Here is a 27,973-nt window from a genome sequence, read left to right on the forward strand (position 1 = left end):
CAATTTCTAATTTGCTGCATTTGGAAATTTCAAAAGCCAGTATAAAGGAGAATTAGTGATAAAAAAAAGCACTTGTGGGTTTATTTAATCATATTTTTTTGTACAATTCTCCATTTAGAGGGCATGGCAGGGGGGTGTCCTATGCCTATATACTTTAGTGAATAGGTGTCCCTCATTCCCATCTCAAAAAGTTGGTAGGTATGTCATGGTATCTAGGGCAATGGAAAGTGACAGCAGTGATACTTTGATCTGTCTCTCCTCTTTACAAAGTAAATGACTAGGTTCCACTCAAATTGGTGAACTTCCATATTTACAGGAGGTGCACCATTAATGCCCTAGAGAAGCCACTTTGGGACACTGTGATGTTCATACCTTTAGCCTGTAGATGTCACCATTTACAGTTTTTACATGCCTAATGTTTTCTATACTCTGTACAGGTTATTCCCTGTTCCTTTTCCTGTTATGATATACCCAGAAGCCTGAAAATATATAATAGAAGCCCAAATTTGTTAATAAAGCACTCTATACCTACACTGCCTCCCAGACTATAGGACACAACCAACTTCACTTGGAATTTTTGACCTATTTATGTTAACCGCTACCCCAGCCCTCTTCAGGATAGAAAGGTTCCCCTTCTCTGAGTGATCCCAAGCAAAAGTTTAAAGACCTTCAACCTAGTCAAAGCAAAATCATATTTGGCAAAATTCAGGAGCTGTGCTTGGCTTTATTCCTTTTTGCCTTACTGACCTGAAACAAGCTTGTAAGTTAAAACACCTGATCTGCATTTTGTTTCAGGTCAGTCACCTAAGTGTTGAAGTCTAGGAATGGATGTCACAGTTATTGAACCAGCAGCTGCAGGAGACAACCTCTATATTGTTCTCACAGCAGGTTTCTTGGAAATAGAAGCATTCCTCAGTTTATCCAGGCATACGGAAACATGTTGTACTTCTCCCAGAGTGCGCACTGAGCAGAGCGATAGTCCTTCTCTACAGACAGTGATGTGGACAATAGTGCCGTCCCATTGGGATACTCTGGCCATTCGGAGGGCATGCGTCCTATAAAAATAAAAAAAAATAGAATACATGAAACTGACCAATCCTCAAACTCCTATGACAGCCACTATATATCTTTCAACATTTCGGAGCTAAGGACAATTCCAGCAGAACAAGGAGTTTTAAAATACAATGAAAGCCTAACAAATGCCAAAAAAGCCTACCAGCAGGTAAATGGGTTGCGTAGACCTACCTGCTGGCACTCTATTTGTCCTCTGGGTTATGGTGTAATCAGCATACATCTACTTCCCTTTTTGTTTTTAGAATTACAGTGCATCCAGAAAGTATTCACAGTGCTTCACTTTTTCCACATTTTGTTATGTTACAGTCTTATTCCAAAATGGATTAAATTCATTATTACTTATTCATTATTATTTCGGCCGGTTTTCCTCAATGTTTCAAAGCAAGTCGGAACCGAGGATAGAAATGTACAAAAATTCTCGTACGACAAAGGCTTTTTTTTGTTGTTTCTGAACATGCACATTCTTTCATATCTGATACTTCTCGTATGAAAACAGTACACATTAAACAAAAATCCTTTGTTCTGTTCACGTACGAGAAAAATTTTGGAGTTTGTGTCTTTGGAAATTTTCATTTGCAAAGTCAGAATCGGATGTCAAAAGTTGTGTATACTCTATACGTAAATCGATCTATCGTGACTCGTACAGAATTTTTCTTCTGATTTTCTCATAGTGTGTACGGGACTTAAAGTGCGTTATCTTCTGAAAAGGATTATTTTTCTTGTCTGTCTTGCTAATCCTTTGACTTAAATATTTTCTAAGATGCTCATCCAGAACAATTATGCAAAATAAAAGTTTATTCTCTATCATTTTTATTGTCCGTTTTTAAGAAATGTACAAAATCAAGTACAAACTGTTGCAGAGTCGATTCAATAGCGTATTCAGATTAAACTATAAAGAACAAGAGTTTCAACTTCATGGACCCACACTGCTATAATGTTATCCCATTGTTTGTGGCTGAAAGTATTGAAATCAGGGAAGGGTAACCATTTTCAGCAATGGTAGCCATCATGTTTCAATTTCTGTAAGCCACTTCAGTGGGGACTCTGCAGCTTGTACAATGTACCAAGTTTGTGCATTATGCTGGCCTCTAGCTGCTAAGGGACAACCTCCCTGACCATTGTTCTTACCTTCTTTAGCAAAGTGAATGAAGTATTTTCTTATTAGATTCTGAAAGTCACGATCTGTTTCTGTGGTCTCTCCAAGTGAGTAATCCAGCGTTCCAAAAAATCCCAGAGTATCCAGCATATGAAAGGAGAACCAGCTCTCATAGGAGAAAAGGTTATTGACTCTAACTGGGCGGGATGGAGTGTAGGTGACCTGGTAGCGGTAGACCGGGCTGGACAATGCAGCTGCAATTACAGAGCAATGAATGGTCATTTGTTACATAGAGCATTTTCATTTTCATATGTTTCTCCTGGTCACTGGGGTCTACTTTAAGGGGGATGGGGGGGAACTACATGTTTCCTCTATAGAATCTATACTTTTAAATGTCACATTCATTTTGAAAAATTTGAAAGCTTAAAACTCAGCTGGAGTTACACAAATGCAGTCAGATAGACGTGCTAAGAACATCCATTATACTAGTCTTCCACTATCTTGTTACAGCAGTTGTGCAGGGAGTCTAAATACCATTATGTGCTCTCAGTAACGTAACTGGTTGGGCACACCCTCTGTTCTTCCTCTGCAATACAAATCTTTGTGCGGTACCTATGATGTGAGGTGTGGCTATTACTTGGCTCTGCCAGCACAGAGCACTAGAGCGAGAGGTAGGAAGTGGCATTTTCACTGGGTATTCCAATTAAAAATCAAGTCAAAGTTAATGGCAGTTGGAGATTAAAAACATGTAAACATTTATTTGGGTTTCAGAGTGTATCTCCATATATTTTTTTTTTGGGTGGATACACATTGAGGCTGATTTACTAAAGGAGTTGTGCATGTTCACACAATAAACCGTGTTAATGTCCACTTGACTTATCCAATCCTTTGCTATGTGTAGCTTGGTTAGGAAGATGCCCACTCACTTCCTGTGGATGTGACAATTTATTACCAGGACAGGAAGTGGAGGAAACTCTTCAAAAGAGACACAGCACAGCAGTGTAAAAAAAAAATAATATATTATATGGACAAAGCATAGGTTTGTGTTGATTTTTTTCCCCTCATTTTGTAAGCAGAGATGTAATGGAATTCCCAAAGATAAGGTGTACATATACCTTCTGCTTGTTTCGCCAGCTGATTGTTGGGACATGAGGCTCTCAGGTCAGACACCATTGTCATGTAGGTCTTCTCCACACATCGCTCAGGTTGGGTGCAGAACTCTGAGGTGGGATAGAGATCCAGAGCCTCATCTGCCAGACTTCCCCCAAATGTATTCAGGCGTACTGGAGAAGAACATTACACAAATCATTCTTTTTAAATATGACTGAAGATTCAAAAACAGTTTACATTTCCATCAGTGGAAGAGCACTCACATTTGACAAACCAGCGGTAATCTTCTTCTGTCCACTTGGACAGGTTGGCGAAAACCGGCCTGTGGAGAAACATTGGAACATAGGATGCAGAGCATGTAGCTTCAGCGCAAAATTGCATTTGGCATGAGACAGTATAACATCCCATCTCTCCGGCCCACTCTACCTATCTTGCTTCATGGTAGAAGGGCAGAGATTCTCCTTAAGGCTCTGTTCACTGAGCATTTTTCAGCCCATAAGATGCTCATCTCTGAAGTTCCAAAATGCCCAACAAGCAAAATCCCATTTATTTTAATGGCCCCTGTTCACATTTGAGCATTTGTCGCCTGAAGAGAAAAGCCTGAATCTCAAAAAAGGATATCAGCTTCTTTTTGGCAGATTACAAGCCTTTTTTTTTCAGATGTCATGGCCTGCCTCCAAAGGCCTGCAAAAAATGCTCTAAAAACGTCTGAAAAACACTCAGGTTTGAATGGAGCCTAAGCGGTAATTCATCTTTTCCCAAAAAATGACAAGATGAATTAATTCCAAATGTCCTTGCCCCTACTATGGACCCAGCTGCACGTCCAGTATTAGCCATGCTGCTGGTGTAGTGGTTCATACACTGCAATGCACAGCCCCAGAGTAAGTATCCATCATAATGCTTGCAACAGCAAGCACTTATTAGTCAGTGTGACTGCACTAACCATTGGGGAGTGCTTCTTTCTTCTGGGACACCATATCATAATAAGAAGCCCAAGATCTGCCATTTGTAGCCAAATAAGGAAGTAGAAAGCACAGTGTAGTGGGAGTTAAAAAAGGAGTCAGTTGTGAGGTCCTGCGAGAAAGTCAAGCCTTGACCCAAAGCAGTGTAAAGAGAAAGCATATTATAATCAGCAGCTATTGGAAAGGAAGTTAATGGCATCCTCTGTGAACAGTGTATGTTATGCAGCATATCCACTTTAAACTTTCACAGAATGTTACAATGTGTACAGTCTGTTTCATTATGGTTCTTGGGTTAAGGTGTCCATTGGATAAAGGTCAGTAGAAACAAAAGAATTTGGCATGTCTGATACAGTGTAAGTTATTTACACATGGATACTTGTTCCCAATTTTCAAAGCTGACCAAAGTACTTCTAGTCCATCAGCCTGGTTTAATGAACTTTTGCAGTCAGCATGACTGCACTAGCCAAATAGGGAGTGCTTCTGCCTTCTGGGACACCATATCATAATAAGAAGCCCAAGATCTGCCATTTGTAGCCAAATAAAGAAGTTGAAAGCGCAGTGTAGTGGGAGTTAAAATAGGAAGCAGTTGTGAGGGCCTGCGAGAAAGTCAAGCCTTGACCCAAAGCAGTGTAAAGAGAAAGCATATTATAATCAGCAGCTACTGGAAAGGAAGTTAATGGCATCCTCTGTGAACAGTGTATGTTATGCAGCATATCCACTTTAAACTTTCACAGAATGTTATATACATTTTGTACAGTCTGTTTCATTATGGTTCTTGGGTTAAGGTTGTTGTGAATTAAGGGTGCGCTGATAAATCAAAGCTGCTACCTGAACTGTGTATAGTGATATAAATGGGAAAAATGAGGTGTGCTAAATAATGATGAAAGTGACAAATCACAATATACGTGACAAAAACATATGCAGTGAGTATATACAAAATTTTGGACCAGTGATGTCCAAGTGCAGTAACATCCACAATAACAAAATTACACCAAGTGTATCATAGGATGTGCAATATTAACAAAATAAGTCCCAAAGTATGAATAAAGCAACCAAGTCCAATGGTGATCTCCACCAGGTGCTGAAAAAAAACAATGTAAACTGAAGGTAATGTATCCAGTGCTCAGTGACTACAGATCCCGCCACCAACTAGCTTTCCTCCTTACCAAAAGGTATTGAGATAGAGCGCAGAAAAAATTCTGATTGCTAGATGACAAGGAGGAGATATCTTTAAATTAGTCACCCAGTGATATGGTATGAATGGCCTCTTGCCAAATGGTGGGTGTACCAAGCGCAGAGTATATCCAGTAGTCAATGCTCATACAGTGGGTCGATTGCCAATGTTGGTGCTCCGCTCCTACTATCGGTTCCTGTTTCCCCTAACAAACAAACATGGCGGCAGAAGCCATGTGCTCACATCTGTATGCCAAAAAACGGCCAAAAACGGCATACAGATGTGAGCACATGGCTTCTGCCGCCATGTTTGTTTGTTAGGGGAAACAGGAACCGATAGTAGAAGCGGAGCACCAACATTGGCAATCGACCCACTGTATGAGCATTGACTACTGGATATACTCTGCGCTTGGTACACCCACCATTTGGTAAGAGGCCATTCATACCATATCACTGGGTGACTAATTTAAAGATATCTCCTCCTTGTCATCTAGCAATCAGAATTTTTTCTGCGCTCTATCTCAATACCTTTTGGTAAGGAGGAAAGCTAGTTGGTGGCGGGATCTCTAGTCACTGAGCACTGGATACATTACCTTCAGTTTACATTGTTTTTTTCAGCACCTGGTGGAGATCACCATTGGACTTGGTTGCTTTATTCATACTTTGGGACTTATTTTGTTAATATTGCACATCCTATGATACACTTGGTGTAATTTTGTTATTGTGGATGTTACTGCACTTGGACATCACTGGTCCAAAATTTTGTATATACTCACTGCATATGTTTTTGTCACGTATATTGTGATTTGTCACTTTCATCATTATTTAGCGCACCTCATTTTTACCAATCTTGGGTTAAGGTGTCCATTGGATAAAGATCAGTAGAAACAAAAGAATTTGGCATGTCTGATACAGTGTAAGTTATTTATACAGGGATAATTGTTCCAGATTCTCAAAGCTGACAAAAGTACTCCTAGTCCATCAGCCTGGTTTTAAGAACTTGTGCAGGGCAAAGTAATAAAGTCTACTTTATATTTTCTCCTTTAACCTCACTCTATTCCATTTAGCTGTCTGAAGTGAGGAAACGTCCTGTGTAGCCTAGATGCCAAGTCACAACTCAGAGCTTACACAGGGCTAAGGACTCCCTCCCTGTCCACATGTGACAGCACTGGGCTCTAAGCAGCCAATAGCCAACCACCAGTGCTGTCAAGGGGGAATGGAAGGGGTTTGAGTTTGGTGTGCTGTGGCTGTGTTGCATATTCATGGGCATGCCAATTGATAACATTAAATTGAGATAATACTCTTGTGTACAAATTGTATATGTACCAATTCAGGGGGGTTAATGTTTTGCAAATTGGTATAAACATACACATAATGGTACATTGCTGGGGTTTGCCTCCTAGGCCAAAGGAAACCAATCTTCTCCTAGACCTTGTCACTAAATTCAAGAGACAGTAATTGTCTTACCCATACTCAGCTTCTTGCAGGGAGGTACCGATCATATATGGTACATCACTATAACCCTCTTTCTTCTCCTTCCATACATCCAGTGGGGAAAATGGCACCACATACCCATCCACTACAGCCAATGGGCCAACAAATTTTCCTTTTTGTGGCAAGTCACACAGGTCTTCTGCTGCCCATTCTGGGTATTCTGCCCAAGGGAGGGACTAGAAGTAACACAGGCAACAATATATAACTCAAAAGCTACATTACCAACAATGAGCTGTTTTATATGAGAATAAAGCCTCAATGTCTGTTCTAGGTATACTGTATGTTGCTTGTATTATACTGAAAGGGGCACCTTGGAACTATGCACATTCAAAAAGGCTTGGTTAGGAAAATTCCTCAGGATAAGCTGAGATTATTACCATTATCAATCAGCAAAGCATATCAATAACACTGCTGACTATAAAAAGCCAAAAAATAAATGATACGCTTCATGCTTAAAGTTTGTGGACACCCAACCACAACATCTATACAAGCTCATTGAATATCCCATTTTAAAAACATGGACAGTAGGATGAAATTGCCCTCACCCTGTCTCCACTCCTCTATTGTGGCTATAACCACATTCATACTTCTTGGACCTTTTTTTTTAAACATTTTAGAATGGCTCTATGAGAATTTGCACTGTTTAGCCAAAAAAAAAGCATTTGTTAGGTCAGGTGCTGATGTTGGACGAAAAGACCTGGCTCACAATCAGTATTCCAATTTGTCCCAAAGGTATTACATAGTGTTGAGGTCATGGCTCTGTGAAGGTCACTGCTGTCCCTACAAACCAAACTCAACAAACCAGGGTTGATTTACTAAAACTGAGGAGTGCAAAACTTGGTGCAGCTGTGCATGGTGGCCAATCAGCTTCTAACTTCAGCTTGTTCAATTAAGCTTTGACAATAAAGGTACGTTCACACTAAACGCGGGTTTAAAATCATGCAAGTTCAGCTGAATCTGTATGGATCCATGCACAGATATTGAAATTGCCCCCAAAGTCGCCAAAAGTAGTGCAGGAACTACTTTTGGAAATCGGTGTGGCGCTGCACTGATTGGGACAGTGCCATTGCCTGCAATAGGCTGTGATTTGGCATGCGATTTGACGCATGTGAAAACACGCCAATATGAACGGGGGCTTAAACCTGGAAACTGATTGGATTTTATGAAAAGCTGCACCAGATTTTGCATTCTCCAGTTTTAGTAAATCTACCCCATCATGTCTTTATGGACAATGTGCATAGTCATGCTGGAACAGACAATGATCTTACATACATTTTGCAACAAGGTTAGAAGCACACATTCTAAATGTCTTTTTAAGTTGTAGTATTCCTTTTTTGTACTCACACTGGGGGAGGGGGGTCTACTAATGTTTTGCCATATAGTTGGTGTGATGATTAGGTGTCCACAAACTTTTGGCAATATGGTATATGTCATCAATTTAAAAAATGGCCCCCTGTATTTGAGACAATGGGATAAATGGAATAAAAAATGAAGCCTTTTCTGTTCATTGACTGTGGGTGACACTTACTTGAAGGATCTTGGTTACATTCAGCTGCCTCAAACACTCAGCATCCTTGCAGCCTGTTTTCTTCAGGAAGACCAGGTTGTCCTTTTCTGCCTGAGCCATAGTGGCATTAAATACAGAGGATCCACTGATATCAATGGCACGATGAAAAAGACCCTTGGCCAATGGAGACACCATCATAGTCCAGACCGAAGTCCCTCCTTCAATAATAAGAACATTCATATGAGGATGGTCAAAACCAAAACATAACCATGGTACATTATATCTGCTTTACTATAAGCAATAATGTATTCATTATAATGATATAATGTCCAGTTTTAAAGGACCATTGTCTTTAAATGATTTTTTTGCAACAAAGCTCCTAACACATATACACACCATGATATAAAAATGTCTACAACTCAACATGACCTAAAATGTTTAAATTATACTTGACAGCATTGTATCACACTTTTTAGCATTGTGTTTCTATAGTACTGAGACTCAAAGTTTAATTTCCATAAGGTACCATAGATTTACCCTTTTTTTTTATAAACTTGTTATTTTTATATGTTTTCTCCCACATGACGTAGAGGGACATGTGATTGTAAGCTCCTGGGATACAGAATATTAAAAATAAAAATTGTGGTAATGATTTATTATTGGCATACTATTCTCACCTGAGCTTTGACCATAAATCGTCACCTTGTTTGAGTCACCACCAAAATATTGGATGTTCTTCTGTACCCATCTTAGGGCAGCCACCTGATCCATGAATCCATAATTTCCTGCAAGTCAGTGATTGAGAAACAGATTATTCTCATGTGCCTAAAATAAACTCAAAATACAGAAACATACTAATGAAAGCAGTTACATTTATTTTTAACTAATTTCACTTTATTTCACTTATTATCGACTTCTAGTACACCCCTGCAAGGCAGCACATGTTGATCAGGGGAGATAAAGGGGGTAGAAAAGGGATGAGCTCATCAGTTACCTGCTGCTCTATCACTGTCCATTCAAAATGGGGCTTGGAGGTAACATTGCAGAAGGAGATAATTCAGGTCACCGATTTGGCTGTTGTCTGGGATGATTGCTTTAAATGTTAGAATTAGATAGACAGAAATGCATATCCTTTGGCAGAACAACATCTGCCATACTGTAAATGTAATATAAAATGCAGAGCTAAAATTTGTTTGATATGCATGTCCATCATAATACAGTGACAAAGTTTAGGTGTAAAAGTATTCAAATTTCCACCATTCTGCTGTATGTGCATATATCTTGTCAATTGGTGAGCAGCCTACACCTCCACCAGATGAATGTGCCTCTTACCAGAAGCTATGGATCACCATGACAAAGGTGATCAATCAAGCCTTAGGAAACCACATTTGGAACTCCAAGATGACATGTAGTAATCAGCGAATATATAATCCAATGGAAAAATGATAACTCTATCTCAATGGCATTGACCGGTCATTTCCAAGCAAGTTTCAAATATGAAAGATGGAAAGGAAGCTTATGGTGAAGTATGCTTGAGAAAGGCGCTTTTATTAAAATTAAGTTACACTCACCAAAATGCAGAAAACGAATGGCCAAAGAAATGAGTGATAAATGTAATTCAACTAGGTAATGAGCTGTTTCCCTGAAGCTCAGCATTAGGAGCCTGTTTAGTATGTAAATAATAATTGTTTTATGGCATAAATCAGAAAAAAAAAAAAAACGTAACATACAAACTTATACAAATGCTGAGATAGGATGAGGTGAAGTCATTTCCTTGAAGCCCAGTTATTTATTTGCTTCAGTCTTTAAAAGGTTGGTTGTTTTCTGCTGTAAAAGTGTGCTATTAAGAAGGGTAGTACAACATTTTATACAGTAGGTAAATAAATATTTAACACATCACCATTTGTCTAGGTAAATATATTTATAAAGGTGCTATTGACATAAATTTTTCACCATATGTCGGTAACAATCCATGCAATCTATACAATAAGTTATGTGTAATAAAACGGAATGACAGAGGGAAAAAAGTATTGAACGCTAACAGAAATTTATTTAACCACTTAAGCCCCGGAAGATTTTACCCCCTTCCTGACCAGGCCCTATTTTGCGATTCGGCACTGTGTGACTTTAACGGACAATTGCGCGGTCATGCGACGCTGTACCCAAATGAAATTGACGTCCTTTTTTTCCCCACAAACAGAGCTTTCTTTTGGTGGTATTTGATCACCTGTGCGATTTTTTGATCATGCGCTATAAACAAAAAAAGAGCGACAATTTTGCAAAAATAACAATATTTTTCAAATTTTATAAATATAAAGTTTCCCAAAAAAAAAAATGTAAAAATCAAAATTTAACATTTTAGGCCAATTTGTTTTCTACTACATATGTTTGGTAAAAAAAAATCGCAAAAAGCGTATTTTGATTGGTTTGCGCAAAAGTTATCGCGTTTACTAACAAAGGGAAAGATTTTTGTAATTTTTGTTGTTTTTTTTTTTAACGCGTAATGGCGGCGATCTGCGATTTTTTTTGCAGGACTGCGACATTGGGGCGGACAGATCGGACCCTTGACTGACATTTTTGGGGTTACCAGTGACATTACTACAGTAATCAGTGCTATACATATGCACTGTTACTGTAAAATGACACTGGTAGTGAAGGGGTTAACTTTTTTTGAGAGGGAGGGGTGGTGTGTGTCCCTAGGGGCGGGATTCTAACTGTGATTGGCTGTGGCTTGAGGTGTAGGAACAGTGATCAACGGTCCTACATAGTAGAACCATATGATCACTGTTCCTACACAGGGGAGAATGACAGGCGGCTTGTTTACATCAGCCGCCTGCCTTTCTCCCGCTGTCACGGACGATCGTGAGTGCCCGGCGGACATCGGGTCCGCCGGGCACGCACGTGGGGGGGTCTGTGACCGTGTGGGAGCGCGCCTCCGGCGGCGCACACTCGCTCCCCAGAGCCTCACAGGCTAGTGACGTACCGGTACGTCACTTTGCCTGTGAGGGGCTGACCGCCGCAGTATATGTACTTGCGGCGATCGGCAAGTGGTTAATACTTTGTACAAAATCTTTTGTTGGTAATGACTGCTTCAAGACGCCTCCTGTATCGGGAAACTAATCACATGCATTGCTCAGATGTGATTTTGACCCATTATTCCACACAAACAGTCTTAAAATCTTGAAGGTTCCGTGGGCCTCTTCCATGAACTCTGATCTTTAGTTCTTTCCATATATTTTCTATTGGTTTCCACTTTCAAGTCATTCTAGCAGCTTTATTTTCTTTCTTTGAAACCAACTGAAAATTTCCTTGGCTTTGTGTTTTGGGATCAATGTCTTGCTGAAATGTTCACCCTCGTTTCATCTTCCTGGTAGATGGCAGCAGATTTTTATCAAGAATGTCTTGGTACATTTTTCCATTCATCCTTCCTTCAATGGAATGAAGATTGCCAGTACCGTATGCTGAAAAACAGCCCCACACCATGATGTTCCCACCTCCAAACTTCACTGTTGGTATGGGGGTGTTTTTGGGATGATGTGCAGTGCCATTTGACCTCTAAATGTGGTGTGTATTATGGCATCCAAAGAGTTAAATTTTGGTCTTATGTGACCAGACTATATTCTCCCAGTATTTCACAGGCTTGTCTAAACGTTGTTCAGCAAACTTTAAACGAGCTTCAACATGCTTTTTCTTTAGCAATGAAGTTTTGCGTGGTGAGCGTGCATACAGGTCATGGCGGTTAAATGCATTACTTATTGTTTTCTTCTAACCATTTGTACCTGCTTTTTCCAGGTCTTTCTGAAGCTCTCCACCGGTCCTTAGCTCTTGGACAACTCTTCTGATAATTATTTTCACTCCTCTTGTGGGGAGCACCTGGTTGTGGCCAGTTTATGGTGAAATTATGTTCTTTATACTTCTGGATTATGGCCCTAACAGTACTCACTGGAACATTAAGAAGTTTAGAAATCCTTTTGTAACCAATACCATCAGTATGTTTTGCAACAATAGGGTTGCGAAGGACTTTACCCATCATGAGATGTTTCTTGTGTGATACCTTGGTAATGAGACACCTTTATATAGGCCATCAGTTGAGACTGAACCAGCTGATATTAATTTGCACTGGCAAGGGCAAGATTGCTTTCTAATTACTGATAGATTTCGGCTGTCTTGGCTTTCCATGCCTTTTTGCAGCTCCCGTTTTTTATGTGTTCAATACTTTTTTCTGTGCCATTCCATTGTATTACACATACCTTAATTTCTGACCTTATTTGTTTTGGTTTCTTTGTATGTATGGATTGCATGGGTTGTTACCAACATGTGGTGAACATTCCATGTCAATAGCACTTTTAGAAATATATTTACCTAGAATAATGGTGATGTGTTTATTACTTATTTTACATATATACAACATGCTATATTTAAATTTGTGTGCACCTCAACAACCAGCTACACCACTGGAGCCAGACTAGATCTTATGAATTGATGCCTGCTTGGAACCCTTTGTGCTTAATGTATTATGAGTAAATAGGTTTTGTATAAAGTAACTGAAGTATGTACAGCCATTTTGTGTTCATTTTACATTAGACAATAGCTTTAGTACCATTAAACTTGGACTAAAAGGGCAAAAAGCTAAAATTTTGGGTTGCCACCAGAAAAGGAACAGGGGAAATACTTGTTCTGGTGGCCCTGTTGACAGCCAAGGATTCCCTCACTTTGGAGGGATTTGTTCTTACTTCCTGTTTTGGTTATGAGATTGGAAGTGAAGGGAAATCTCCACAATAGGTCACAGATGGCAAAAAACTGACAGGGGTTATAACCCGCTCTTTACTCTATCCAGCATGAGGAAAAAAGTTTTTTCCTTTAGCTTCTACTTTAAATATAACCCCTTTGGCAGGTAAAACAGCTGCCATGCATATATTTATTCTGTGTAATTAGATGTTTGCTCAGAGTTTAGCTTTATTAAAAAGCTTAAGTACACAGCCCAGCCCTAATAGAATACAGAGCTGAATTAACATAATTGTGTGGAAGGGAATAATAAAACAAATGTAATGTGCACTATGCTGTGCCTTTATCCAGGAAGGCTGCGTTTTTCATTCTCTTTTCTACTTTCCATTCCTCTTTATTGAACAGTGCGTGCCTTATACACACAGGTGACCAAGGGGTAGTTAGAACAGGCAGTTGACCCCCCTGGCCACGGACCTAATGGAGAACATACAAGGCTGTACATACGCCATGACCATAGAATAGAATTATACCCCTTGTTGTGTTCGGGGAGCAGAACTGCTGCCAAACATGACCAATTCAAGTGAATGGGGCAGCACCGCAACCACCCTGCAACCACATGTAATGCACTTGGTAGCGGCCCGGTGCTGTGGGTTATTCAGAGTCAAAACAGGCAGTGAGGGAGTGACATACCACCTCCTAGCTCAGGGGTCTTCAAACTATGGCCCTCCAGATGTTCAGGAACTACAATTCCCATCATGCCTAGTCATGTCTGTGAATGTCAGAGTTTTACAATGCCTCATGGGATGTGTAGTTCTGCAACAGCTGGAGGGCCGTAGTTTGAGGATCCCTGTCCTAGCTGCTTGTCAACCACCCTCTGAAAAACTATCTACCACAAATTGCTTTTTGGAGGAGAGCTAAAAGCTGCCACAAACCCTTACAGTAAAAGCCGATTATCGGCCATAGGTGGCAGGCAGGAAACAACTTCCTAGGTTAATTCTCTATTTGCATTGTAGAGCCCCACTGGATTTTGGAACTTTCAGGGAACCCTAAAAGATGGCTCCCTTGGCCATGCAATACAAGGCACCCTTTTAACACTCACATACAATTTGTGCTATTTAAATTATTTTAACAGATTATTACCAATTTCCAGAAAATAATATTTAGCTTAGCTGGAGTCAACTAAGGGAATGTCCTTTTACTTTGGAGAGATTTCATTTTACTGTCCATTATGTCTGGAGCCAAACAATGAATGGAACACTTCCCAATAGGATACAATAGCAAAAAAAAAAGACTGGTGTTTTAAATTCCAGACCCATAAACAAAAATGTTATATATTGAAACTTACTAGTCTTTAGATGGCATGGCTGCATTAGATTTTTTTTCAGCCTTTTGTTTTTTGGGGGTTTTTTTTATTGCCACCTGGTAGTGCTGAAAATAACACCCTTCCTATCACTTCATGTTTATGCTTTTTCTCCACTGTATCTATGGAGGGAACCATGGTTGTCACACAGGCTGCACTTCAAACATGTCTGCCTTTCTTCATATCCATTACTCTACATGGTAGATTGATGGGACTAGTAGTTACACAATAAAGTTAAGGTTTTTTGTGCTTTCGTTTCAGCTCACAGGAAGTGACAAAGACACTGCTTTTGTGGTACAATAAACAGATATTTCCTGTATTTGCTGAACCCATTCTTAGTCTGAACAATTAAATCTAATTTAGCCACCACATCTAAGGACTGGTAAGTCGCAGTATAATAGATGTTTGTTTTTGGGTTTAGATATGCTTTAGCCCTTCCCATGTCTATCCAAAAGTTTTAAAAAAATGGCTTTAGATATTCTTAGTTTTTTTTAAAAAACACAATATCTTGTGCACATTGACCAAGCCTATCCTAAAGCCCCTAGAATTATCTGTGCAAAAGCTGAAATTTCTGGTCATCGGCTTGCCAACCATCACTCAGGGGTCCGTGGACCTACTGATGCACTATTGAAACTAGACTTCCCAGAACAAAGTGCTAGGGAATTACATAGCAAAGTACAACTTAGACTGGAACTGACAGAATCTTATGTGTACTGTAATATCTACTCATGTGAATATTTTAGAGAAAATTGCATACCTACCAAAAGCAGGCACTATGCATAAAGAACTGATAGATGCAGGAAATGGCATTGAGCAAACATTGGCTAATATAGATTAAAGTGATTACAGAGAAAATAGAAATTTGTTGTAATTTTAACAGTTACAGTAACATGATCTATACATGTGTTCTGTTGTAGTTACCAGAGGTGTTGGTGGGAGATCCTTCTCGGAGTTCACCCAAAGCTAGGAATCCAAATGCATTAAGACGGTAGTTGAAGCTGACGTGGACAATGTGGCTGTCCCTTACTAGATCTTCATTGGGACAATAGCCAGGTTCTGAGCCACTGGCAATTAAAAGGTAGCCTCCATGGATCCAAACCATGACTGGAAGTTTGGCTTCAGGATCCAGTGATGGTGTCCACACATTAACATACAGGCAATCTTCTGAGCCCATCACTGTGCCCGTCTCACTCAAAGGCCTCACTTGGGCACACATGGACTTGAACTCTGTGGCAATGAGAGTGTCATTCAAGCAAGTGAGCCCCACAGGAGGCCTCCAACGCAATGGCCCAGTGGGGGGACTGGCATAAGGAATCCCTTTAAATATGTAAACATGATCACAGTGTTGACCACGAACCTTTCCACATGATGTTGATACATCTACCAGTGTACATCCTGAATTTCCTGACAGGTAGGCAAAACCAACTGCCGACAAACACAGCAGTATAATGCCAACACATATAGCAGCCATAGCCTTGAAGGATGGGAAGCTGAAGTGAGTGTCAACTGTGTCAAAGTCCCTCTCCAAAAACGTTTCTTCTTCTTCCCCCTCAGAGTCCACCAAGTGCTTAAACTCGGAATGTGAGCCTTGCTCTCCTCGAGTACTCCTATGGTTGTCAAGAAAACAGAGAAACATCTTAATACTTCCAGTAGCCTACAAGGATGGCTAAAATTGGCCAGAGATAGATGATTTTTTTTTTATTCTATTGCAAGAAGTTGTTCTGAGACTAGCAAAATGAAACTATCCTAGCAAATACTATCATTACGATTAAGTGACATAAATCCCTTTTGAAAATGTTTCCAAATTTTTCCCATCACAATATTTGACACCAATTATTCAAAGAAACGATGGTGGTTAAACACTTCATGAAGATCCTTCAAACTGGAAAATCATTGTTCAGTTATTTTTCTGTTTTCCCATTTTTTCATTGCAATTTTTTTCCTGTTTCCTCTATAAGGATGAAAAAAGTTACCTGTCTATGAGCAACTGTAACTATTCTGTTGCCAGACCATCCATTTCAACAAAATCTTCCCATAAGATTATATAAGCATTTAAAATATTTTTATGCAGGTTATTTACCCGTAAAAGCATCCCTTTTTTAGACGCCCAAAAGGCCTGAAGCTTTTGCTGAGCATTGTTATCATGAATAGGATATCAGCAGCCCCAGCAGACTAAGCTACCACTGAAGTGACACGCTATAGTATTCCACTTTTTCCTCCCTGGCAGCTTCATAAAAGGTTTATGTAGGCATTGGAGGGAGGGCAGTGGAGCTGGGCCAGCAAATACAGTAATTAGACACTCCCAAAAGGTAAGAAAGCTATGAAATATAAGGAAGGAGGGGGTTCTGCTAAGGAATTGACTCTCCTGGAGTAGTAACATTTTCTAGCAAGTTCAAAAAGCACATTTAAAGTGAATTAAAAAATAATTTATGGAAAAGAAAAAGACAGCAAGTAAGATTTTTTTTAAATACTTGTTTTTTTTCTGTGCTTTTACACACAATCTATTCAGTCAACTGAATAATTACCTTGTAAAAGTAGCAGTGACATCATCATTGCACTGTACATAGTCTATACAGACAGCAGAGCTGTGGGAGGGACTTGGCAGACCCACCTGCTACAGGCTGCCTGAGGAAAACTACAGAAGGGGGCGGAAACAAGACCAGTCACCCTGCACAAGGACAAAGCACAGCAGTGACCGGTCTTTATTACAGGAAGTTCCCGCACAAAGGTAAAGTTTCACACTGGATTACTGCACATATATGGAAGAAGTACACAAAGCACACCAAGATTCAAGAAAAATACACACACGGTTTTTGTATTTAGCCAACATTTCCTTATTTCAGAGTTCAGCTTTAGACCATTTTTGCTCTGCAAATAAAATACAGTAGAAAAGGAGAGACAAATTACATTGAAATGCTGTGTGAACTCTTGTGCAGACATGACAGGGCTGATTATTAAAAACCGAGACAAGAAAAGGAACACAAACTTACAGATAATCCGATTTTCTTGGCTTAGGTTTCCATGAAATGAAAGGCGAAAATCTGACTGCTATTGGCAAGAACTCCAATTCTGTGATCATTTTCTGAAGTTTTAAAGGATAAGTTCACCTTTTTGAACATGTTACGTTACACCCATTTTCAGGGTGTAACATGTTACGGACAGACCAGCCCCTGCTGCATTTTTTTACCTGCAAAAAATGTGCATTTATTATTTTTTGTTAAAAAGTGAACTTATCCTTTAATAAATCAGAAACTGGTGAATTATAGAAATAGACAGCCATAGTTGGATTTTCTTATCTCAGAGATAGAGAAGCAGTTACACCATCCTTGAGGAAACACCCTAGGATTTTAAACCGGCAACATACGGGCAGCCTGGGTCACTTAGATTTGCTATGTAATTGATATGACTCAAAAACTTTTCCAGGGCAAGCTGTTGCCCCAAATAGAAACAATTTATTGTATCTATATCTAAAACCCTGAAGTAGAACTATGGGCAAATTTTATTTTTCCATTTTGGATAATGTAAGGGAGGGTTATAACCCCTGTTAGATTTTTTTCACTTTCTGTGTCCCATTGCAGTGATTTCCCTTCACTTCCTGTCCCATAGCCGAACAGGAATTGAAATGAAATCCCTGCAAATTAAAGGAATTTCTTGGAGACCCCCAAGTTACCGGAACTAATGTCCCGATTGGAAGATTTTCCATATATTATTCTGGGGATAACTTTTCATATATATGAAAAGTTATAAAAAATTATATATATATAATTTTCATATATATTCTGGGGATAACCCAAAATGTGGGGTTTTCTTTTACTTTCACTTTCAATGAGAATGGTAAACAGGACAAATAGGGTAAATCTGCTTAACAAGGGCACAGACAGCAAAAAAAAAAAAAAAAAAAAACAGAGAGGGTCTCTAATCCCTCTCCACTCTATCCAAAACTAAAAAAAAGTTTTGCTTTTGGTTAAACTTTAAAGATGTGTCAACCGGGGGCAACTCTTTCCAAAACTAAAAAAAGTTTTGGTTTAAAATAAACTATTGTAATGTATAGTAGTATCTCTGGTTGTATTAATGAGGTTCAATATCCTGGACAGGTATCTGTTCTGTTTAAACCAACCAAATTAAATGTGTAGGCTCAATTTCTGTACATACTAGGGATTATTCAGATAGAGAATAGACCTACGGATCTACACCACCCAGTAGATTGGATTCTGCATGTTACATGGAGTATATTACCATTTTTGGCTAGGCAACCACCCAACTATATTGAACACAATGAAGGAAATGCTCAATCGACAATGCTTTTTGAATACTTTTTAAAAGGATGAACTTCAAGAAAATACACATTTGAAATACCTATATAAGACATTTTAACCTGTTTGGTTATTCTTTTGATCTAGGCACCCCTGTTAGTAAGTATAGCCAGTTTGGAGACCTGACTTCTCTCCACTGCAGTTAAAGTATATGTAAACCCTCACCTTGTAAAACATATCATTAGGTTTAAAACAGGTAAAAGTTGCAGAGTCTCTTTTAAGAAGAAAAATAAATCAAGGTAGGGAGAGAATGGGAATATACATACAAGGTTCATGCAAAAGTCTAGGGAGCGGTGTTGTCTGTATCAACTCAATAACCACACTTACTTTGCAAAGTGCAGTTGCTCCAGAGCTTAGTAAATGAAGTAAAGCTTCACTTTGCAAAGAATACCCGATCACGTGCAAGGGAAAATACAACAAAAACAGCATTTTTATTTGCATATGATTAGATGATGGAATTCAATAGAGCTTCTCCTCATTTACTAAGCTCTGGAGGACCTGCTCTTTGCAAAGAACACAGTCTATTTGCCTGTAGTAAATAAACCCCATAGTATCCTTGCAGTATAATGGAATGATCAGAACCCTCTGATTGGGGCTTTTGGCAACTCAGACTCATTAAAGTACACTTATTTAAAACCTAGCTGTGCAGTGGGGTTCTTTCGGCATTGCAAGGTTACATTTTCATTTTTTGCCCAGGTCACAGTTCATAAGCATTTTACTTACCTTATACCTTGTTTCCCCACCATCTCATTTCATTTTAAGAAAAAGAGAAACGTAACTGACATTCACAAGCTGAGATAAAAAACTATAGAGATAAAGTCCTACCACAGCTCTTGCACAATGCTTCCAAAATCCTAGTGCAGAAGGAACAGGTATGTCTGTGTGGGAGTTCCTTCCCCGAGGCATAATACCCACACGTAATACCAGCTGTACATTTCTTTTCTGCAACCAAGTCTTTATGGCTGGTAATATACACTGGCACAAAGGTTTTGTTAGTAATGGTGTTTGTTGCAAAGACTAGCACATTGATTCTAATCTTTAGAAACGACTGCATAGGTAAAGAGCTGTGAACACCCTACTATTCCAGCTTTGTAAAGTGACTCTGTAAAGGGGCCACCCTCCCAGGGCTCTATACAAGGTATTCGAACATTAGAATTGACAGTGCTCCATGCTTTCCAGCTCCAGCTTTGATCCACAATCTATGCTGATTAAACTTTTCTATGCATAAGGATGTAGCTTGTGAAAAATTCCATGCATCAAAAATTTTAGTAGACTTCAAATGGGTTCCCTTCTTTCTACTGAACAATACTGTTGATGGGGAATTCTAGCTCACTTTAACTTGGAATAGGAAATGGATAGTATAGTTACAGGTTTCCCAACCTTTTTCAGTCAAGGCACCCTTAAAAATTATGGACAGTCTTGAGGAACCCCACTCTAAAATGTAAAAGGCTATTCTAATAGCTTTACATAATGCAGCAACATCCACATGTAGGACACCCAACATTAGAGGGGATGTATTCTCCAGAAGCAAATACACTTTTGCACACTGGTACTGACTAGTATTCCAATGTTTCTCTTCTCCTTCAATTCCTCTCCATCAGTCTGCTAATGTCACCCCAGTGCTGAGGGAGAGGGGCACAGGATGGTCAAACAAGGATGCTGTGGAGGCAACAGACATCCTCCTTATTAACTGATGGTGTTTTGACACGTTTCGGGGTTTGTGTTCGATATGTGCAAAGAGAGATCACACAAATACTTAAAAGTATAACATTTATTAAATGTAATGACAGATACAGATAGAGATAAAGAAAATATGACAAGAATACTTAACTAAAGATGCTATTTTCGCCACGGGTCCCTCCAATATATGGCATGGCACACAAGTGACCACAGACGCATGCCTCATAGAGGCAGCTCTGATGTGAGACAAATACCTTATAGGTTTTGGCCGTGGTATAAAGGTCTTGGATGTAAGGAAAAGACAAACTCATGCAAATATAACCACTCAAGGACTTGGTCATCAGTTAACAATAACATTCCAATGACATGAGTCAGCTAAAAGTACTAGAATAACTAAGATATTAGAAGCTTCATAAGATATTTGTGGGGTCAACATTAATAAGGAATATGAAATATGCAATTTCCCTATCACCCTACCCTCTGGCTCACAAATATCATACAGTAATGCCTCTAACTGTACATAAAGGCTACATATCAGTATTGGAAGGAAAGCACCTGATAATTGTAAACAAAAATATTTATTCTCCCACCCCCCCAATTTACCTTAAATGAAAAATGAGGGATCTAAAGTGTATCTATCTAAAGTGTAGAAAACTATGTTCCTTTTCCTGTCTGGTTTACCTGCACAGACAATCTCATTCGGCTATGTTTGTACAGCTGAAAAGTATCCAAAGTTCAAAAAGTATTAAAAAAAACTATATGTTGGACTAACAGAAGAACACCAAACTTCTCCTTTTCGAAGTAGTAAAAGACTTGAGACTGGGGTGGAGGTTCACCTTCCAGCAGGGCAATGACCCTAAACATAGAGCCAGAGCTACAATGGAATGGTTTAATGGATCAGTGTTTCTCAACTCCGGTCCTCAGGGCACACTAACAGGCCAGGTTTGCAAGAAAACTGAAATACATCACAGGTGATATAATTTGCTGCTCAGTGATTGCAGTATTCTAGTCTGCATCTCCCCAAGGTAATATTTAAAATCTGTGCCCTGAGGACCGGAGTTGAGAAACACTGGTTTAGATCAAAGCATATTCATGTGTTAGAATGGCATAGTCAAAGTCCAGACCTAAATCCAATTGAGAATCTGCGGTAAGACTTGAAAATTGCTGTTCACAGACGCTCTCCATCCAATCTGACAGAGTTTGAGCTATTTTGCAAAGGAGAGAGGGCAAAAATGTTACTTTCTAGATGTGCAAAGCTGGTAGAGACATCCCCAAAAGACTTGCAGCTGTAGTTGCAGTGAAAGGTGGCTCTACAAAGTATTGACTCAGGGGGCTGAATACAAATGCATGACACACTTTTCACATATTTATTTGTAAAAAATGTTGAAAACCATTTATTATTTTCCTTCCACTTCACAATTACGTGCCACTTTGTATTGCTCTATCACATAAAATCCCAATAAAATAATTTACGTTTTTGGCTGTAACATGACAAAATGTGGAAATATTTAAGGGGTGTGAATACTTTTTCAAGGCACTGTATTTGGGTCACAATTTTCCTAACAAACAGGACTCCAGGCTATTCAAAAGATTGTAGGATACCAGGTTACCTTGTAATGCAGATTTAGGTTTGGTTCAGACTGATGCAATTTCAGATGTGACTTAGCCCGACTGAATCACATGCCAATGGAAATAACATTGCTTGCACAGGTGCCTGTTCACACCAATGCAGCACAGCTGTGAAGTGACTTTGGGGAAGGGTCCTGCGCTACTTTGGTGTGATTTACAGTATGATTTGGCCCCGTAGAATATGCAAACCACTTCCAAAATGCAACTAAAGTTGCATCAAAGTCACACTACATAATGGCACTGCAAATCATGTCAAAATCACATCACAATAGTATGAATCAAGCCTTTGTGTCATCCTCAGGTGAAGTCCCTTCTTTGGTCTTGTGGAGTCCCCCTTTCAGCTGGTGCTGCTGGCCTATATAGAAAGTTTGGGTAGCCATTACCACATGGGTGTATCCCTTTACCTCGTCCTTCCTACATCCGTTTCTTTCAGAGAAGTATTTTCTAACTCCAGACACCTGAATAGCACTGTAGTATTATACATGCAGTGGGTCAAATATTCAAACAAGATCAAGCTATTGATAATCCCAGTTGACAAAGCTTTGGGACCAGTGTTTGAAAAATCTCCTCTAAAACTATGGAAACAGCTAAAAATGTGTTATACAACATCTAGTATCTATTTGCCCTTTTTTATTAGAAGACCGCATATGCAACCATTGTTCCAATGGCATATGTTTGAGAAATGTTCACAGAAGAGACTAAAAAAACATTTTTTTTATGTATGTCTAAAAAAAAATCGTAATCTAACGTAACACAATTAGTCATGTTATATAATAAACCTATTAACACATATACAGCACGATGGACTTTATATTTAGGTGTCGCTAACATGCAGAACATTATTTTTGTGGGTTTTCCATCGTGCAGATAAATTGCATTATAAATGGCACAGCCTGCTCGGATCCCTGTTCCAAAAAAAATATTTTTAAAGCCTAAGTTTAGTGAAAAGAAAATCAGCACATGCGATAATACTTATAGTCAATCTGATGTGTCCCTTGTTCTGCTGGCTCCTGCTTTCATTTAAATCTTCTGCCCTCTGATATTCCGCCCTACCCTCACCGTTATAATCTTGCAGTTCGGCAGGGGTTAATAGAGCCAAGGGACCTGTCTCAAGAGTGACAACTATGCCTGCCCTTTCCTCCATTAAGAGAAGCTATGACATAAGTTCATGACTATGAATGGAGGATGGGAGGATAAATAAAAGGTCAGTCTCATAAATTAAAGGTCCATCTCATAAATTAAAGGTCCGTCTCATAAATAAAGGTCCGTCTCATTCTCATTTATAGATCAGATTTTGTTCAAAGCTATAGTACAGCTTCTATTAATGGAGGCGGGGCAAAAAGGGAGTGGATAGTTGGCATTCTTGATGAGTGTATATGACAGGTTACTCATCTGTATTAACCCCCTGCGTGGTATTCTTCTAGGAGGGCATGGGAGTACAAATTATATTATTAGCAGGAGCCAGGGGCACAAGAGATACATCACATTGATTGTAAGTACAGTCCCTTGTGCTGTGTTGTGCGTATTTTTTTCATTTTGACCACAGTTAAGCTTTAATAGTTTTTGTTTTAGGGGAAAAGGGATCAGGGCAGACTGTGCAAGCAACAGCTCACTGTACTGGAAAGTACAACACAAAATGTTTACAGGATGGAAACCCCCACTAAAATGTTTTTACATTATACATGCCTGCAACACCCAAATATGGAGTCTGTCATGATGTGAGTATATGTGCAAATAGGTTTCCTAATCTCCATGACTAATATGCTTTAAAGTGTTGTATAAAACAGATCAGGAGTTACAGACATTTAACACCTCAGGCTCCTGAATTATTAGAATGAATCCTCATTTAACATTTTGCTATGAAGTTAATACCTCCACTCCACACATATGGAGTAATTTATTCAAGCAAAACTACTGAAGCCTTGTGTGTGGCCCCGGGGGGTCACAAAATGGCCATTTGTAGAAGAGATGAGTCATCTACTTGACCATAAAAGAGGACAGTTTAGTCCTTGAGAGCAGAATCTGCAGATTTAGAGGATCTCCGTGCTGTGTCATTTTACCTGGCTCAGCCAAAGCTACCATCTCCCACACCTGGGGTTATTTTATTCAAGCCCAACTATTGAAGCCTTGTGTGGAGCCCTGTGGTCACAGATTGGCAATTTTTAGAAGAGGTGCTTGTCATCCACAGGACCAGACAGGAGGACAGTTCAGTCCTGGAGGGCATAAATCTCTAATTCTGAGGATCTCTGTGCTCCTTTATACCTGGCTCAGCTGAAGCTAATATCTCCTACCTCTGGGGTCATTTATTCAAGCCCAACTACTAAACCCTTTTGTGGCTGCTCTGGGGTGATAGAATGGCCATTTTTAGACAACCAGAAAAGAGGAAGCATGATGAATTCTTGTAAAGGGCCCAACATTTCAGTTTTAATGTCCAATTATCATCCTTGTGGACATGAATGCCATTTGAATATGTATAATGCCGTTCCAGACCTCCTTCTAAAAATATTGCCTGGCTTTATTAGTTTGAATCACTGATCCGGAAAAAATATGCAGCACTTTTCAGATGGAGTTCATATAGTGTGTGTGTGTTTGTATATACTGAATATATTAAGTGCAGACGTACATTAGAAGGAATGTAAACAACCTCAGGGATCTGTTATTTAGCACATTTCTGCATGCTGAATAAAACTCAGAGACCGCATGTATTATCAGTGTAGTGTTGCTGGAGTGCTATAGTTAGATTTTTTTGGATAGTGTAGGTAAATTTGTTCAGGCTCTGTCTGTGTTTTTTCCTGAGTTGGGCAGAGATCCAGGGAGGGCTAGATGACTCACAATCAGCATCACTAAGACCTCCCTCCTACTTCTTGAACTTACTAGAAACGTCCAGAGGAAGGGGAGATAATGAGGAGCTGCCTGGAGTATTCTGGGGGCCCTGACCAATCCCCAACAGATGGTTTGGAAGGGGGCAAGCCCCCTTAAATACTCAGGGTCAGCCCAGCTTGGAGGCAGTGGCGTTCGGGTGGAAGCTGGAGATGGAGTGTTAGGCTTTTGGAGACCTTTGAGACTAACCCCCTAGTCTGGGGGGGTAAACTCAGGTCTGGGCTGAGGGGAAGGGACTGCTGTTCATGACACACAGTGGGATCCTGACTAGGAGGCAGAGGAGCAAGGAGAGGAAAGCAGGAGGACACTGGTGATCAAATCCCCAGGGTCAGACAGCCAGGTGGGCTGATGGGTGAGACACAGTCATGAGGAGTCTGGGAGCAGTTGAGAGCAGTCTGGGATGGTTGCAGAGTCAATCAGGAGTACTGTGGTGGAACGGAAAGGAAAAAGGGGCAGCTGCAGCTAGGTGGGCTGGCAGTGCCTGAAGAGGTGGTACTGGGAGCAGTAGCCACAGATAGGACAGCTGTGCACCAGGATTTTCTTTGCTATACCAAAGGGGCCCACAATCCCTGCCTGTAAGGGGCATTTGCTACTGGTCTAATTGAGCCTTTATTAGACCATTTGAACAGTGACAGATGGTCCTGGGTGTTGTAGTTCCGCAAGCAAGAGCTGTGCTGGAGGAGTTGAAGGAGATCTGCAAGCAAGTTTGTGCAGGAGGCAGAGGAGTGTATATATTGTGTATCATCAAGTGGGCGGGATGCTGGAATAAATTAGGGGATTTAAACTTGGATTAGGATGGGGAATATGGGGTATATTCCCCACCCCAATCCAAGTTTAAATCCCCTAATAAAACAAAAACAAACAAAGCTGCTCAGACTTTTTCCTGACTCCGTGTGCTGTGGAAACTGCGTTGTGCCTGGCTGTGCAGGGTGGGGGATCCCATTCACCAGCGGATCCTGCGGGGGTAGCGCTACATCAGTGTTAGGGCAAACCTGTGTAACATTTGTTGCATATGACTTTGTGCTGTGCCAAAAATGTTATGTTCCATCTGTGCTAACCTGTTCAATTAAGTGTGTATTTGATTCATTGTCTGTGAGGCTGATTGATTGATGTATGCAATGCATGGGTGCAAATAATATGTGAAGTTATGGTAGCATTCTTTGATTTGATCATCTGATCAATGCACAAATCCCTCAAAATGATTGAATCAGAAACCAAGCAAATAGCCATAACTTTCCTTTCGATCAATTTAGACTTGGTTTCGATTGTATTTAATCAAGTTGAGTCGAATGGCAAGAGTGCAAAATGATCCATCATTCTGAATCGATTGGCAGCACTGAGATGATTCTCTTAGGAATGGTTGATAGTCCTAATATATTTAATCAAAACACGATGATTAAATTCAAATCGGGAGAGAACGATGGAAAAATTAATCAATCATTTATCAAAGCATGTATGGCCACCGATTTGTTGTGTTTTGTATTTTTTTAGGTCAGTTTGCAGTAAAGCAAGGAACACAAACCTCTGTAGTCTATTAATGTTCTTTTACTAAACAACAATGCTGTACACACACAAACTACTTACAATTGTAGTAAATGAAATACAGGAAGTACAGAGTATTACAGATATGCATACAACACCTGTACGTTACTAGAAAGTTTGGGTAGTCATTCCCATGGGGCCTGGGGGTGTCCTTTTCTGCATCAGTTTCTTTGAGCAAAGCATTTTATAACTTAAACTCTAGATGGCACTATCATACTGTACATATCATAGTTGAAATGTGTCAAAAGGTCAATTTATTTTTGACCCTTATTGACATAGGTTTGGACCCAGTGTTTGATATGACTTCCTTTAAAGCAATAGGAGCAGCTAAAAATGTGTACATTGGCCAAATATTCAACAACAGTAACCATTTCCAATTGTATTAGAGGTCAACATGTGTACACATTGTTCCAATGGCATTTGTTTGTGGAATGTTTCCACAATGACACTGATGTTTACTTCTAAAACAGATTTTATATGTAAGTTTGAAAAGATCACTAAACCTATAATAAATATATATACGTATACGCACTACTGTGCAAAAGTTTTAGGTAGGTGTGAAAAAATGCTATACATTAAGAATGCTTTTAGAAATAGAAGTGTTAATATTATTTTATCAGTTAAAATGAAACATAAATATACAGAAGAGAAATCCAAATCAAATCAATATTTGTTGTGACTACCCTTTTGCCTTCAAGACCGCATCAATTCTTCTAGGTACACTTGCACAGAGTTATTGAACACAGCAGATAGGTGGTTCTTGGAGAATTAGGCAGAATTAATTATTATTCCGGCCAATTAAATTAATTGACACCCAAGTGCTTGATGCACCTAAATGCGTTACACAAGTTTACAAGTGTCAAGTGCTTTCTTTATGCCAAAGCTCTGCTGCCAGGAGGAAAGGAGTCTAGGAGAGTTGGCAAAATGTCCAGTGTGCATGAGGCCTTATGATCCTCCCAAAGAATATCAATAAGGGAGGGGGAGGAAATATACTGATATTTCCCAGAGGAGCATTGCTGTTTATCTTGGAAGGTTAGATGTTATAGAGCAGGCATTGCTAAATGATAAACCTGGTCACTGTCCCATCCGAGCCACGGTGGTCACCACTTAGGAGCCAGTTCTATCCCCCAGCTTCTGCCGCTCTCATTTTCACAGCAGAATAGAGGGTAGGAGGAACAGTAGCACTGCACGGACGGCAGCAGCAGGAGCTGCTGGAGCTAACGTTTCATAGTAACAAGCTGGTGATTGTTTGCAAGGAGGCATGGTGGTCCTATCAACCAATCACCAGCTTGTCATTATGAAATGTTAGCTCCAGCAGCTTCCACTCCTGCCCTCTGTCCAGTGCTGCTGTGCCTTCCATCATCAATTGTGCCAATTTGAGTAAGGGGCCAGGACATGGCTGTGAAGAAAGGAGGGGGGGGGGAGTGA

General features: G+C 39.8%; 1 protein-coding gene across 3 annotated transcripts in view; it reads right to left on the reverse strand.

Annotated features, from left to right (window-relative positions):
- Positions 1-648: 648 nt before the first annotated feature.
- The window catches only part of LOC309566089 (para-nitrobenzyl esterase-like), a 46,463-nt gene continuing 19,138 nt past the window's right edge, over positions 649-27,973 (reverse strand). The window contains exons 1-9 of one of the 3 annotated variants that reach the window (XM_082271122.1): positions 19,538-19,575; positions 15,423-16,108; positions 9,094-9,201; positions 8,438-8,634; positions 6,883-7,085; positions 3,544-3,602; positions 3,286-3,453; positions 2,203-2,424; positions 649-1,055 (exon numbers count right to left, since the gene is read on the reverse strand). In XM_082271122.1, coding sequence (XP_082127248.1) covers positions 913-1,055; positions 2,203-2,424; positions 3,286-3,453; positions 3,544-3,602; positions 6,883-7,085; positions 8,438-8,634; positions 9,094-9,201; positions 15,423-16,108; positions 19,538-19,560 — 1,809 coding nt within the window. In that variant the 5' untranslated portion in view covers positions 19,561-19,575 and the 3' untranslated portion in view covers positions 649-912. Of the gene's footprint in view, positions 1,056-2,202; positions 2,425-3,285; positions 3,454-3,543; positions 3,603-6,882; positions 7,086-8,437; positions 8,635-9,093; positions 9,202-15,422; positions 16,109-16,581; positions 16,663-19,537; positions 19,576-27,973 lie in introns of those variants that run through there. The other 2 variants (XM_082271121.1, XM_082271123.1) reach the window with 2 other exon arrangements.

Source organism: Pelophylax lessonae (genome assembly GCF_965119305.1).
Source record: "Pelophylax lessonae genome assembly, chromosome: 10".
NCBI lineage: Eukaryota > Metazoa > Chordata > Amphibia > Anura > Ranidae > Pelophylax > Pelophylax lessonae.